At 38.3% G+C, this 15,143-nt stretch overlaps 1 protein-coding gene across 1 annotated transcript in view; it reads right to left on the bottom strand.

The window, feature by feature from the left end:
* Positions 1-14,836, bottom strand: part of LOC139710995 (tyrosine kinase receptor Cad96Ca-like) — a 30,136-nt gene extending 15,300 nt beyond the window's left edge. The window contains exons 1-4 of the mRNA XM_071622910.1: positions 14,828-14,836; positions 14,088-14,385; positions 12,863-13,174; positions 3,036-3,164 (exon numbers count right to left, since the gene is read on the bottom strand). Coding sequence (XP_071479011.1) covers positions 3,036-3,164; positions 12,863-13,174; positions 14,088-14,385; positions 14,828-14,836 — 748 coding nt within the window. The remainder of the gene's footprint in view (positions 1-3,035; positions 3,165-12,862; positions 13,175-14,087; positions 14,386-14,827) is intronic.
* Positions 14,837-15,143: the final 307 nt, after the last annotated feature.

Below are 15,143 nucleotides of genomic sequence, written 5' to 3'. Positions count from 1 at the left end.
CATTTCATTTCATTTAAAGTTTTGTCTTCGCTCTGCTTCGGGAAAGCTCACTGGCAAGAAAATAAAAACTACTGAGGACATCAACGAAAGGCGATATATTTCTTTGCCGGAAAAGAGAGCATGAGATTGCGAAATCAAAAATGGCGGACAGCTCGTGATCTTTGTTTTGATTTCGATTGTTTTGTATTTGTTTATATGGTTTTTTTAGGGGAATTTTCTCCCACTTAAACACATGTACACCCGGAGCGAATACATAAAGATTGTAAGAACCGATCAAAAATGAACGCTTGATAAAATTCGCGGACAATTTTTTCCCAAGAGATTTTAAATGTTTTTGTGAACTGCCTTTATGATAATCCTTTTATACTACTCTACCAACATCGCGAATTGAAGAAACCTTCAGTTTGTCGGAAAACACACAAGCAAGCATTTCTTACTTTTGCTTAATCAATAAGTGTTTCTTGTTATGGGAACAGAAATGTAGAAGTGCATAGTGAAAGGGAATAATATTTGTCATGTTTGGGGATATTAACATATCCTGCTTTTTTTTCTTAGCCAATACTCCCTTTGATATTGTGCCATTTGCAATACCAATACTAAAGGGAATGATTACGCGTTTCTTGTTATGATATGAGTCACGTTTTAATCGACATTTGTGAGGTTTCCTCCTTTGTTTTCATAGCTCTTTCAGGTAAGGATAACTTTAAAGATCGTTTATGTCATTTATAGTTTGTGCGTTGACTTTATTGTGTGTGTGTGTGTGTGTGTGTGTGTGTGTGTGTCTATACAGTTTCACGTAGATGTCAAGCTATACTATACGCAGCAAGATCCCTCAATAATCATCTGTTTATATTGACATTGACTGGCGGTGGTAAAAATGCATGATTGCGAAAAAAAAAGAACTTCACCAAGAGAATATTTTAATGCGGAGTAAAAGGTTTCATATAACTATTATCAGATAGAGATACTGCTATGCATCCACTAATAAGTTAGTAAACATACCTACGATGCATATGCTTTAATTTCTTCCTTAGGTCTTAAAAAAAACAATTTTATAATGAAGTCAATTAACTGATATCATTTACCAAGTACAGGAATTAAGGGACATGTTTTTTTTTTTTTGTCTCAATCACGGGGGGGGGGGGGGGATGGGCTGTCTGAGGGCTGTACGTAGTGGGATTACCTAAGTCTTCATCAATTTGAGATTGAACCATTCATGATACCTCATACCACCTCTCATGTAGAATGGCTTTAATCTATATCTAAATGTTTATATGTGAATAAAATCTCTTTATGAAAACAGAAAGAGCTTTAACTACGAAGTTTACGTATTTCATCTCATCGTATCATATCTACTTTGGTTTGTGCATTAAAAAATGGCTTCTATAACAAATTCACATTGCATTTGCATTCACATGGATATCATACTGTATGTGATTATCTAAACAATTTAAAGTGCAACTTCACACATCATGTTCAAGTTGTCCTTAGAAAAACAATGAAGCAACATTAAGCGAGCAGTGTTGGTGGCGATTGCCTAACAGTCGAATATTAAGTGCAAAAGTTATCCAATTTCAAAATTTCGTATGTTTTGTGGAAGAAGTGATATCATAGCAACAATATGTGATGATGTCACGGTATCATATTTTTTCACTTATCTATAGGCACAAATGTCCTGTTTCGAAATGTAATGAAAGGGAACAGAAAACTGGTATTCTTTTATTGGCATATTGCATGTGTGGACATGTTGTAATAACCAAGCAATAATGCTTTTAACAAGGGGAAAGTGATAACAGTTGTTGAGTCATCGACCAAATTCTTTTTTAACTTTCCCACAAACCAATGGAATATTTTCTGAGTTTATATTTCTGACATCCTTATTTTCAGCTTAAAAGCGTTGGTGCTGGTTGCGTCCAATATTATTACTCTGCGGTGAAAACACGTGAAACTTTTAGATTTTGTGACTTTCCAAAAATACATCAGAGACTGGTGAAACTGCTACCGTTCTACCTGTCCGATTTTATTTCATTTGTTGAATTCAACTAGAATATGTGGTGTGAAATTTTCATTCAACTGTATAAAGATACCAGGTTGGAATCGTTTTGAATCATGAAGTAAATTGAAATATTAATCAAATAATTTGTAAAGAAGTACAAGCCATATGCCTTTCCAGAGGCTGCCATCAAAATCAAGCTTTAGCTTAAAGACAGCCAATCCCTTTTGCATGCAAATTTTTGAAAAATTGGTGAGAACACTTAGGTATTGAAGAAAACACTATTTGGAAACCTCCTGTAAATTTTGAACTCAACAGGGTCTTTATTTGTTTAGTTAAATTGACCGTTAAGATTTGAATAATTTTTTCGTACTACGAAAAAATTAAAAATCTAAACTACTAGTCTAGTTTTACAGACCTGTGTGATGCACTTAGTTGTACATGTAGTTCATGTAAGTGGTGTGTTGTTATTTGCCATTGATGACAAAGTAAGAGAAGCTAGTGAATTCTTCTTTTCTGACAACTTTAACATGCATATCTGTTGTTCGAAGTGTAAGTATCATTATTACAACCACAGGAGGATTAATGTATGCAGCTGTGCCTAGTACACAGAATACGTTACGGTGAGCGTTTGGTGCATTATTTGAATTTTAACGGCTAACAACCTTCAAATATCACAGAAATGTTATAGATTTACAATGGTCTTGTCATTCTTGTGGAATATATCATGTTCTGTGCTATTTGGGAAGGAATGCAAAAGGGAAGGGCCATCTTTAATACGACCGTTCTGGCATTCTGTATGTATTATTTCGATTGAATAATCAATGATTTTCCCATTGTTTTTGTATTATTATAATTCACCTATATCCAACACTTCATTATTGATACATTATGATGATGATATTTATATTCATTTTGTGTTGGACATACTTGTGATTAGTATTGGAAAATTGTTTGCTGCGTTGTATATATTTTGTGAAATATGCAGAAATCAAATCAAATCAAATCAAATCAAATCAAATCAAATCAAATTATCACTCACCATTTGTTTCTGATTTTCTCCTGAGCAACAAAGTGAGATAGACGAGAAGGCCTACGAGTAGGATGAGCAAGACCCCGAGGACGAGGGCAGCTATTGAGCTCGTCGACCACGTTGTGGTGGCTGAGTTGGCTGCGTTGGTTGTGTGATGAAGACCCAAAAAGGGAAAATACAATGATTCAATAGATCTATGCGACGATGATATATATATATATATATATATATATATATATATATATATATATATATATATTCAATACTACAAATTATAGAACGGCTTGCAACAAAGCTAGCAACATCAAAGATACGAGTATGCAATGCGAGGGATTTTTGATGACTCAGACAAGACATGGCGAGTATTGGAAAGTTTCCTTCCTGATAAGAGACGAACCTGAATTCAGTAACAATATCTTATGGTATATTGTCATCATCACCGACTTTTCGAACTTTGACATTGACCTCGATGCTTTATCGAGCGATTCGGAACACGCGCAGAGACATAATTCAACTTTGATGAAAGACAACAAAGTCTATTAAGGAGAGAACAGAGTCAAACAGATTCGAAGGATAGTACGATACTTGACGGCATTCACAGATTACTTCCAGGTCAATGTAGATGATATAGCTAGGATCCTGCAGCGCTGCTTATTAATTGTTCTATAGAAACACTGGTCATGAAAGTTTCTACCTTACAATTTTAAACCTGCTAAAAATGGTGTCGAGAAAGCTGTTTTCATAGATATCTGTAACATGATTATCTACTCCAACGGTGGCAAGACATTTGCTCCTGCGACAATTATTGCTCAGGTCTTATTTTCCCCAAGGACTTCGACTTGGGGTTAGGGTTGTGATAAGGTTTTCGGTTAAGTTTGGTGCGAGGATTAGGATTAGGGCTAGGGTTATGTTTGATTTGTCTAATGTGGCAATATAAAAATAGGTGATAAATAGAACACGAAGCGAAGGCAACCGACGGCATTCAAGTCCCCTCAGAAAGGACTATACAGCCAATGAAAGCAAAATACCTTTACTAGGGGTACAACCGTTGCTCCCCGCGGTCTCGAACCAGGAACCTTGTAATTGGTAGCCCATGGTCTTAATCACTGAGCCACTAAGTCCTTTCATTCAAGTTGAATTAAAAAAAAAGGAGTAACCATGCAGCCGCACGTCTCCTTGCTAGCCTGGTGCCCTGTTAAATACCTATGTTTTCAAGGTTCATTCCAATATCTATCTCTATATAGCGAGGTCTTAGAACTATGAAAAAAAAAAGTGTGATTAGAGCAAATCGAAACTCGATAATTTCTGAGGCAAGATAATTGTCAATTGATAGTCATAACTCTTTCAGTCTTGTTCGTATTTGTTTATTTCGCTATCTATTTATTTTGGTCACGTTGGTCATGATGTTTCCTGTCATTAATATCGAAATTGTTTCCTTTTCTTGTTTTCCCCTCGTACTTCAATAATCTATCACATCCTTTCTTACACCACAATTTATTGTTTTCACATCTCTCTTCGTTTCTTCACCTCCAGTTACATATATTGTACTCTCTAAAAAAAATCGAGTGAAAATATTCTCTCTTAAAAGAGTGAATACAAAAAAAGAGTGGATTTAGAGTGAAATTGGAGTAAATTTTGAGTAAAAGTGTTCATTTTCACTCATTTTGGAGTGACCTCAGGGATCACTCGAAGATTTTGGAGTGATCCCTGAGGTCACTCTAAAACGAGTGAAAATGAACATTTTCATTCAAAATTCACTCCAATCTCACTCTAAATTCACTCTTTTTTTGTATTCACTCTTTTAGGAGTGAATATTTTCACTCGATATTTTTAGAGAGTATGTAATTAAAACGTTGATGTCTTCGAAAATACTTGTTTTGCTTTTGCATGCGCTATATAGGTCATTTTCCCCTATCTGCCTATCCCGCAGTACGCCTCAAGTTATCTTGAGGACTCATTAAGAAGACAATTCGCTATAGCCTCTGCATATGGCAATACGTTGCTCGTTTTTATATACAAATTTACTTGAATTAATGATTAGACAATAATGCATGTATGATTTGATGAACATATGAATAGATAAACAAGTAGAATGAAAAAATAGATAAAAGAATGTGTAAATAAATTAACTTATAAGCTATGTAACAAGGGGCGAAGGAGGAACGTCTTGGGCTGCGTTTATCAACTTTCCCCTGTTTGAAACGGCTTTCCAAAGCCCTTTCCAAAGCCCTTTCCAACGCCCTTTCCAAAGCCCCTTCCAAAGCCCTTTAGAAACGGCTTCCAAAATAGTTGCGTTTATCAACTCTTAGTGAACACGATAACTGGCCTGTCACTGCACAGCTGCATTGCGCAATTCGACCAGAAGAGAAGAGGTCTATAAGGCGTGCATTGTTCGTAACTGCAGTACAATACTACAAAGTCGTTTCAAAACAACTTTGCGTTTATCAACTTCAAAAGGCTTTTACAATTACAGGTTTCTGAAAACCTGTTTAAGAAACCTGTTTGGAAAGTCACATATTTGCGGCTTTCGAAAAGGCTTTGCGAAAGGGCTTTCAAAACAGCTTTGCGTTTATCAACTCGTAAAAATTCCTTGAAAGCTGTTTGGAAAACCTGTTTCTGCCGAGAAAAAGAGTTGATAAACGCACCCTAAGATAATCGACATGAACAAAGGATTTTTATCACATGGTTCGTGAACTAAGTGACTGAAAAGGGTGCAATGATATAATAGATTAATTTGATTTGCAACATATATAAAAAAAAAGAAAACATGACATATCTAAGAATTCAGAAACTACCATCAGACCAAATTAATCCATTTAAAAAATCTGTGTGGATTTTAAATGATTCTCATACAGTTTTGACTGTCTTGACTTTTTCCCTTTCATCAAAATCAAATTGAAAGTGTGATATATTTTTAGCTGAGATGGGGAATTCAGATTCTAACTTTTTGCAAGATAATTAGAAACCACTTGAGCCAGGACGCAATTCTGAGAGTAATTCAAAGACTTATTAGATGAAAATCGGGTTTGAAATAGCTGAGATAGCAAATAAAATTACACAAAGTAAAACAAAGTGGTCCTAATAAAAGGTGGGTCCCACCTATTGTTAGAACATCATTGTTTTTGGACATCTCAGCCATTTCAAAACCAATTTACATCGAATAAACGTTGAATTCCCTGCAGAATTACATGCTCTTTCAAATCCATAAGAGGTTTCTCATTATCTCACAATAATAATTGTGCAAATATCTCACAAAGAAGTTGGAAACATGAAGCCCCATCTCAACCAAAACTATACCATCTCTTTGAACATTGACTGAGTTTCTATTTTAAAGGCCCTGTTTTGACATGGTATTGGCTCAATTTCAAAAATCATCGAATATTGTTGATTTAAATATGTATGAAAATTTCAAATGCATAGAATAACAATCCAGCGCATGAATTTTGAGAATTATGATGTCACTATAGAGAAATCAGTGTAAGAAAAAATATATATACATGCTGTATATATTTTCACTGAATGGTCTATGGTGCTTTAAGAGAGACCTTTGAAGGAAATATCAAGTATGGTACTATACATCATCATACACTTCATACAACAGTGGGATCGTCTTGTATGAACTTACTTTTCCATAAACTTTTATAGACTGTCGTATCTTAAACAATAACATAGACCCTGAGACAAATTCTTTGCACCCTTAAAGGGGAAATCCAGTCCAAATATAAGTTAATCTGAAAAAAGAGTAAAATCCTACGAATGAGTGATCTAAACATGTCATAACCTCACAATTTTCTATCGATCACATACAAGAAAAAATAAAAAATGACGAAAATTCAATGTTTCTGTCATTAAGGTCTGAAACATAATATTATTCCTGGTTGAATAACTTCAGAATAGTGATCAGTTAGATATACAAGGATTTGAGCCTCGGGCATAATAGCGTTTGAATGAAAAATAGAAAATTCCAAATTTCATGTACAACTATATGGCAAGTTGTGAGGGGACAACATGCTCACTTTGCCATTTGCATATTCATATTGACCATTCAAGAATTGTTTCCTGAAAAATTAGCGAAACTTTGAAATGTCAGAACTTCCTTTTTTTCACCCAATTTCAATCAAAAGTTTACCATTGAACTCGTAACACTTTACTCCTTCTTATCAGACTAACTTATATTTGGACTGGATTTCCCCTTTAAAGTGCTCACAAAGTGTGCTGTGCATGTGATATGCATATAGGCCCCTAGTATTGTGACTGCAATACATCCTTCGATAAAATTCCACTGCAGAGAAGCGAAAGCTTTATGAACTTTGGACTGCAATGGATTTTGTCGTAAATCACACTGTGTGTTGCCTCTTAAGTCATGGCCAGGTACAGAGGACACCGCTATAACCTATATGATGGGTTCGTCCTACATTTTATACTGACAATATACCAAGCTATTTTCTATGTCAATGCAATGTCATCGTTTCCTCTCCGCCTTGTGGTAATATATACGGGGTTTCCCCTGATATTCGGTTTCTGCGTATGTCACGAGGGACTCCCACATTATACAACTCTTGCTCACGCTGTTAGCTCTACACCATTACGGGTATGTTTGGTTTGTTTTGAGGTGCGGTTTTTCTGTTTTGGTAAGCCCAAAAATAACAGAATGATGATACCTTCGCAGGCCATTATTTTTTTTTCTCCTGCCATAGTTTTTAGTTTTTTTATTTAGTTTTTTTAGTTTTATGAAAGCTATCTGGTTTAGGTTGAATTCTAAAATATATCTTCTTTTTTTTTTAAATCTCAATAAAATATTACTTTGACGGCTTATTCTAGAAACAATCTTCTCATGACATTTTGCATATTTACCAATACTTACCATTGAACTGTTGATCATACTGATTAAAGGCACAGTATACCATTTGCAGAAGAACAAAAAAAAAAAACAGCATTAGTGCTGTACAATAGTTCTAAAATGCGAGTTAGGGAAAGAAACAACCAATAAAAAAATTGAATCCCTATAATCTATGTTAAGTATTGTTAAATACACAAAATGTGAACGATAATTACACTGAAAATGTTTCCAGACTAAACCGTATACAGTTACGGTTTAATGAGAAAAATACTGATATCTATAGTTGTATTTTAGGCTTTATTGCAAATATATATATATTTATATATATATATATATATATATATATATATATATATATATATATAGGATGTTCTGTGATACAACAGACCTACACATACATGTATGCATCAAATGTGATATCTTGAACACTTTTCAAATCACTGCTCCCAAAGGTAAACAGATTTTTACATTACATGTAATTGTTTCTATCCCTAATTCACATTTTAGAACTATAATATTGCACTAAAGATGGGTTTTTGTTTCATCTGCAAAATGGTAAATAATGCCTTTAAAGAAACTTTGGGCTTGTTTCTCGTGTCTCTTATACACTGGCGTAGCCAGGGGGGGGGGGGGGGCGATGGGGGCGGTCGCCCCCCCCCCCCCCCCCCCCCCTAAGATTTGGACCGGGGATTTGGGAGGCGGAAAAAAAAATGCGTGTATACTGTATGCATGCACATGAAGCGGGTCTCCTTTGCAACCTTTCATCAAATAAAATATTTTTTTTTGAATATTTCACTCAAAGTGTGCACCATTTTGTTGAATTTCAATTCAAAATATGCAAAATCTCTCGTGCTTGGGAGGGGGTATCCCCCTCCCAAACCCTCCCCCTCTGTGCCTCTTTCCCTAGCTTAGTACACGACACTTAGTACACTACACTTGAGTGCACAAAACTTATCACTTATATTCCGAAAACTGAAGGTTCCCTCATGTATAAGGGGAATTTCCCCTTTTAATCGACCCTTTCCTCCCTCAGTCCCCCCCCCCATCAGGTTTTTTTTTTTTGTGTGTGTGTGTGTGATTTCCCAAATTTTGATTCCATCAAATATGCGTATACGAGATATCTCAATTTCAACCTTAAAAAGGCAAAAGCTCCATCGGAAGGGAAGGGTGGAGATAACACTCGCCCACGCCTTCTCCCTGCTCGCCCGCCCCTCCCCCCCCCCTTCCGCCATACATAGAAGTAGACTGTGGCTATATCCACAGATCGCTTTATTTCAATTCTAAAAACGGGGGAATCCCCCTTCCCCTAAGCTCTACCTCACGAGACTTTATACATACACACAGATGGTGCACATACGGAATAAGAGCTAAATTCCGTGATTTTAACACTTCGATGAAAAAGTATTGCACCAAAAATTTGCACCAGATCGCTGAATTTCAGATCTGAAAACGCAAAATCACCTTCGCGTGGGAGGGTATATGCCCCTTATCTACACCCTCGTGTGCATGCTTTTTCTGTTTGATTGCTGAACAGACAGCGTTCATGATATTCAGTGTAAGAATAAATACAAGAAGATTATTTAAATGATACCATTTTATAGGCAAATTGTTCAATAATAATCTACACTAAAATATACTGTAACCTTAAACAAGTGGGACTGTTCCAACTCGTTAAAACACGCAAAAACATGCATCAAACTGCACCATTTGCAACATCAAAATGCGAAAAGTTCTCACCGTGGGAGGGGGACACCCCCTCCCACACCCTTCCCTCCCCCCTTGCTCGCTCCGCTCGCTCGGGTTCAGTCGCGTTCATGATATTCAGTGAAAAGAATTAATACAAGAAGTGTATTTAAATTATACCATTTTATAGGCAGATTGTTCAATAATAATCTACACTAAAATATACTGCTACCTTAAACAAGTGGGACTGTTTCACGTCGACAAAACGCGCAAAAACATGCATCAAATTGCACCATTTGCAACATCAAATGCAAACATTTCTTACCGTGGGAGGGGGGACACCCCCCTCCCACACCCTCCCCTCTCCCCTCGCTCGCTCCGCTCGCTCTGGTTCAGTGGCGTTCATGATATTCAGTGAAAAGAATCAATACAAGCAGCGTATTTAAATTATACCATTTTATAGGCAAATTGCTCAATAATAATCTACATCAAAATAAACTGCTACCTTAAACAAGTGGGACTGTTTCACGTCGATGAAACGCGCAAAAACATGCATCAAATTGCACCATTTGCAACATCAAAATGCAAAAAGTTCTCACCGTGGGAGGGGGGACACCCCCCTCCCACACCCTCCCCTCCCACTTCGCTCGCTCCGCTCGCTCGGGTTCAGTCGCTTTCATGATATTCAGTGAATAGAATTAATACAAGAAGATTATATGAATGATACCATTTTATAGGCAAATTGTTCAATGATAATCTACATCAAAATATACTGCTACCTTAAACAATAAAACGCTCGATAAAACGCGCAAAAACATGCATCAAATTGCACCATTTGCAACATCAAAATGCAAAAAGTTCTTACCGTGGGACACCCCCCTCCCACACCCTCCCCTCCCACTTCGCTCGCTCCGCTCGCTAGGGTTCAGTGGCGTTCATGATATTCAGTGAAAAGAATCAATACAAGAAGATTATTTAAATGATACCATTTTATAGGCAAATAATTGTTCAATGATAATCTACATCAAAATATACTGCTATACCTAAACAAGTGTTACTGTTTCACGTCGATAAAACGCGCAAAAACATGCATCAAATTGCACCATTTGCAACATCAAAATGCAAAAAGTTCTTACCGTGGGAGGGGGGACACCCCCCTCCCACACCCTCCCCTCCCACTTCGCTCGCTCCGCTCGCTCGGGTTCAGTCGCGTTCATGATATTCAGTGAAAAGAATTAATACAAGAAGATTATTTAAATGATGCCATTTTATAGGCAAATTTCTCAATGATAATCTACATCAAAATATACTGCTATATACCTTAAACAAGTGGGACTGTTTCACGTCGACAAAACGCGCAAAAACATGCATCAAATTGCACCATTTGCAACATCAAAATGCAAAAAGTTCTTCCTGTGGGAGGGGGACACCCCCCTCCCACACCCTCCCCTCTCCCCTCGCTCTCTCCGCTCGCCCGGGTTCAGTGGCGTTCATGATATTCAGTGAAAAGAGTCAATACAAGAAGTGTATTTAAATGATAACATATTATAGGCAAAATTGCTCAATGATAATCTACACTAAAATATACTGCTACCTTAAACAAGTGGGACTGTTTCACGTCGATAAAACGCGCAAAAACATGCATCAAATTGCACCATTTGCAACATCAAAATGCAAAAAGTTCTTACCGTGGGACACCCCCTCCCACACCCTCCCCTCCCACTTCGCTCGCTCCGCTCGCTAGGGTTCAGTCGCGTTCATGATATTCAGTGAAAAGAATCAATACAAGAAGATTATTTAAATGATACCATTTTATAGGCAAATAATTGTTCAATGATAATCTACATCAAAATATACTGCTATACCTAAACAAGTGTTACTGTTTCACGTCGATAAAACGCGCAAAAACATGCATCAAATTGCACCATTTGCAACATCAAAATGCAAAAAGTTCTTACCGTGGGAGGGGGGACACCCCCCTCCCACACCCTCCCCTCCCACTTCGCTCGCTCCGCTCGCTCGGGTTCAGTCGCGTTCATGATATTCAGTGAAAAGAATTAATACAAGAAGATTATTTAAATGATACCATTTTATAGGCAAATTTCTCAATGATAATCTACATCAAAATATACTGCTATATACCTTAAACAAGTGGGACTGTTTCACGTCGACAAAACGCGCAAAAACATGCATCAAATTGCACCATTTGCAACATCAAAATGCAAAAAGTTCTTCCTGTGGGAGGGGGACACCCCCCTCCCACACCCTCCCCTCTCCCCTCGCTCGCTCCGCTCGCCCGGGTTCAGTGGCGTTCATGATATTCAGTGAAAAGAGTCAATACAAGAAGTGTATTTAAATGATAACATATTATAGGCAAATTGCTCAATGATAATCTACATCAAAATATACTGCAACCTTAAACAAGTGGGACTGTTTCAACTCGTTAAAACACGCAAAAACATGCATCAAACTGCACCATTTGCAACATCAAAATGCGAAAAGTTCTCACCGTGGGAGGGGGACACCCCCCTCCCACACCCTCCCCTCCCCTCCACCCTCGCTCGCTCCGCTCGCTCGGGTTCAGTCGCGTTCATGATATTCAGTGAAAAGAATTAATACAAGAAGTGTATTTAAATTATACCATTTTATAGGCAGATTGTTCAATAATAATCTACACTAAAATATACTGCTACCTTAAACAAGTGGGACTGTTTCACGTCGACAAAACGCGCAAAAACATGCATCAAATTGCACCATTTGCAACATCAAAATGCAAAAATTTCTTACCGTGGGAGGGGGGACACCCCCCTCCCACACCCTCCCCTCTCCCCTCGCTCGCTCCGCTCGCTCTGGTTCAGTGGCGTTCATGATATTCAGTGAAAAGAATCAATACAAGAAGCGTATTTAAATTATACCATTTTATAGGCAAATTGTTCCATAATAATCTACATCAAAATAAACTGCTACCTTAAACAAGTGGGACTGTTTCACGTCGATGAAACGCGCAAAAACATGCATCACATTGCACCATTTGCAACATCAAAATGCAGAAAGTTCTCACCGTGGGAGGGGGGACACCCCCCTCCCACACCCTCCCCCCCCCCCCCTCGCTCTCTCCGCTCGCTCGGGCTCGGTCGCTTCGCTCCCTCGCAGACTAACCGCCGCCCCCCCCCCCCCCCTAAGATGAAATCCTGGCTACGCCGTTGCTCTTATAGAGCATGTATTATCGATGATGCACATCAGTGTTCATGCGGGTTTATCGATGTCTGGGATTTTGCTTTTGATCTTTCGTGATTACTTGCTACACACTCACCCGAAACAGCTATCTGGGTCTCGATTCTTCCGTTCAGGGCCGTCACCGCATGTCCGTCACTCCGGCACCCCAGAACTTTCCCGTTCATGTCTAGCGACGCCGTGAACGTCCATGAGCTCCTCCTGTCCCACAACTTCGGCTGCCCGCTGGACGACTGCGCGTTGCTTGTGTTCACCCCGCGCGTTTGAGGGCAGTCGTCCAAGAACCAGACGATGTCCACGGCGGGGCGGGCCCCTAGAGAGAGACACGTGACCGTGTACTCCGCACCGTCAACGAGGTCCGACACGTTCGACAACGAAAGTGACGATGCCACTGGAAAGAAAAAAAGAAGAGGACAGGGAGATAAAAGAGAAGAATCAATGTTTATGGATCTAGCTGTCATAGTGTGCACAATATTCATTGAAGCTAATTAATACCCCTTACAAACGCTACCAGGAAGGATATCAATAGGTATGTATAGTAAACAATAAAATCTTCTAGATTCGGAAAACTCAAATTTTAAGCCAAAAGACATCAATAGGTATGTATAGTAAACAATAAAATCTTCTAGATTCGGAAAACTCAAATTTTAAGCCAAAAGACACGTAACCTTTACAACAACAACAAAAAAAAAAACCAAAAAAAAAAACACCAAACAAACAAACAAGAGGAAGAGTCGGTGGCCTTCGACAAGTTTAGATAACCTGTACTGTTGTCTTGTTTTAGTTTCCTAATACTTCGTTCTAAATTATTTTAACGACTCCATGATCCTGTTATAAATGACTTTGTATTTTCCTCTCGCACGGAATCAACCCTCCAAAACATTACATAAATATATCTCACGTAATCACCCATTATCTTATACAACGTTGATCAATTCTAAATGACTTTGTTCAGAGTTTGTCATCTTACCATGAAACAATTCATGAGGTCATGTATATATATATACATGTATTTGAAGAAAAGAAACTTAGTTTGCATGCAAATACGGCACGTTGTGCTTATGATTGTGCATGATATTTGTTGGAAATTGAAAAAAAAAAATGACATGAAATGAAATGAAATAGAATGAAACATACACACAATTACGTTTTGCTTATGATAATAGTGTCTGATTCTTTGTTGGAAGTGGAAAAAAAGATATAAACGATATGAAATAATGCAATGAATCTATACCTCTCGTGGTAATGAAAAATAAATAGAATTCATTGAGACAGGCTGGCATGCGCAGGAAATACAAACTCACCCTCAACCGTAAGAGAGGCGACGCCGGAAGGCGAAACACCAGGGATCGAGCATGTGTAGTTACCCTCGTCTTCGAGTTGAACGCCGAGGATCGAGATCACCGACGACCTCGTGCCGTTCTGGACGAGTCTGAAGTTGCCGTACTTGGCGTCGCCGGAACCGAACACGTCGACGTGACCGTCGAGCCACGTAATTGTCGAAGAATTGCTATCTGACGTGTGCGAACACATCAGCGTCGCATTCGTCCCTCGGGCCACGTGGACCGCGTCGGGTCCGTTCCAGATGTGACCGGAAGTCTCCTGCAAGTGGAAAAGAATTTGGCGCCCATTCAGATTACAGTCCCATCGCATGAACTTACCAAAAAAAATATATCCTCTTAGAATTGATATTTTGAACATGACTGCCGGTGGTGATGTTATAGATTCACCGAGTGCATTCAAATGCTACAAAACGTAAGCCGTATTAGATGGTAATAAATATTGCCTCCAACGAAATTACACAAAAAGTCGATTGTAATATTGACATTGACTTCTGATTGAGAGATTATGGTCAAATAGTTCCAAGATTGCTATCATTTCCACATTTCGATAGCCCCGTTGGGCTCGGAAACGGACTGAAAGAGAGGGTATGATCGATAGCGACTGATCGACAAATCATTGACATCAATAAGCACCGATCATTCAGTGTTTTCGTAGTAGCCATGATTTAACAACAACAGCAACAACAACAACAGTAACAAACATGAGACATGTTCGGTCTTTATCTATGGATTGTATGCCCATGTTTTTTTTATCATGGCCACACCACTATAGTAAAAAAATAAGTAATCCGTTCTTATTTACGTCAATAAAGGCCAGTATGTAGATCAAGATAAAAACCAAGTCAATCTGAGAATTCCTTCATTAATCTGGATGATACGACGAGCTATACCTGTACGAGTATCAGCAGAATGTTCGTGCAAAGAAAGGCCAGGTAGTACATTTCCACCATGTTGCGTCGCCGTTGCCGATTGATAAACGAAGACTCAGAAGCGACATTCGTCAGAACGTGGACTGGA

This window comes from Diadema antillarum, unplaced genomic scaffold, assembly GCF_040938485.1.
Source record: "Diadema antillarum isolate AM-2024a unplaced genomic scaffold, OU_Dant_1.0 seq00001598_RagTag, whole genome shotgun sequence".
In the NCBI taxonomy this organism is placed as follows: Eukaryota; Metazoa; Echinodermata; class Echinoidea; order Diadematoida; family Diadematidae; genus Diadema; species Diadema antillarum.
Note: the sequence above shows the minus strand (reverse complement) of the source record. Positions and strands in the feature narration are given on the sequence as shown.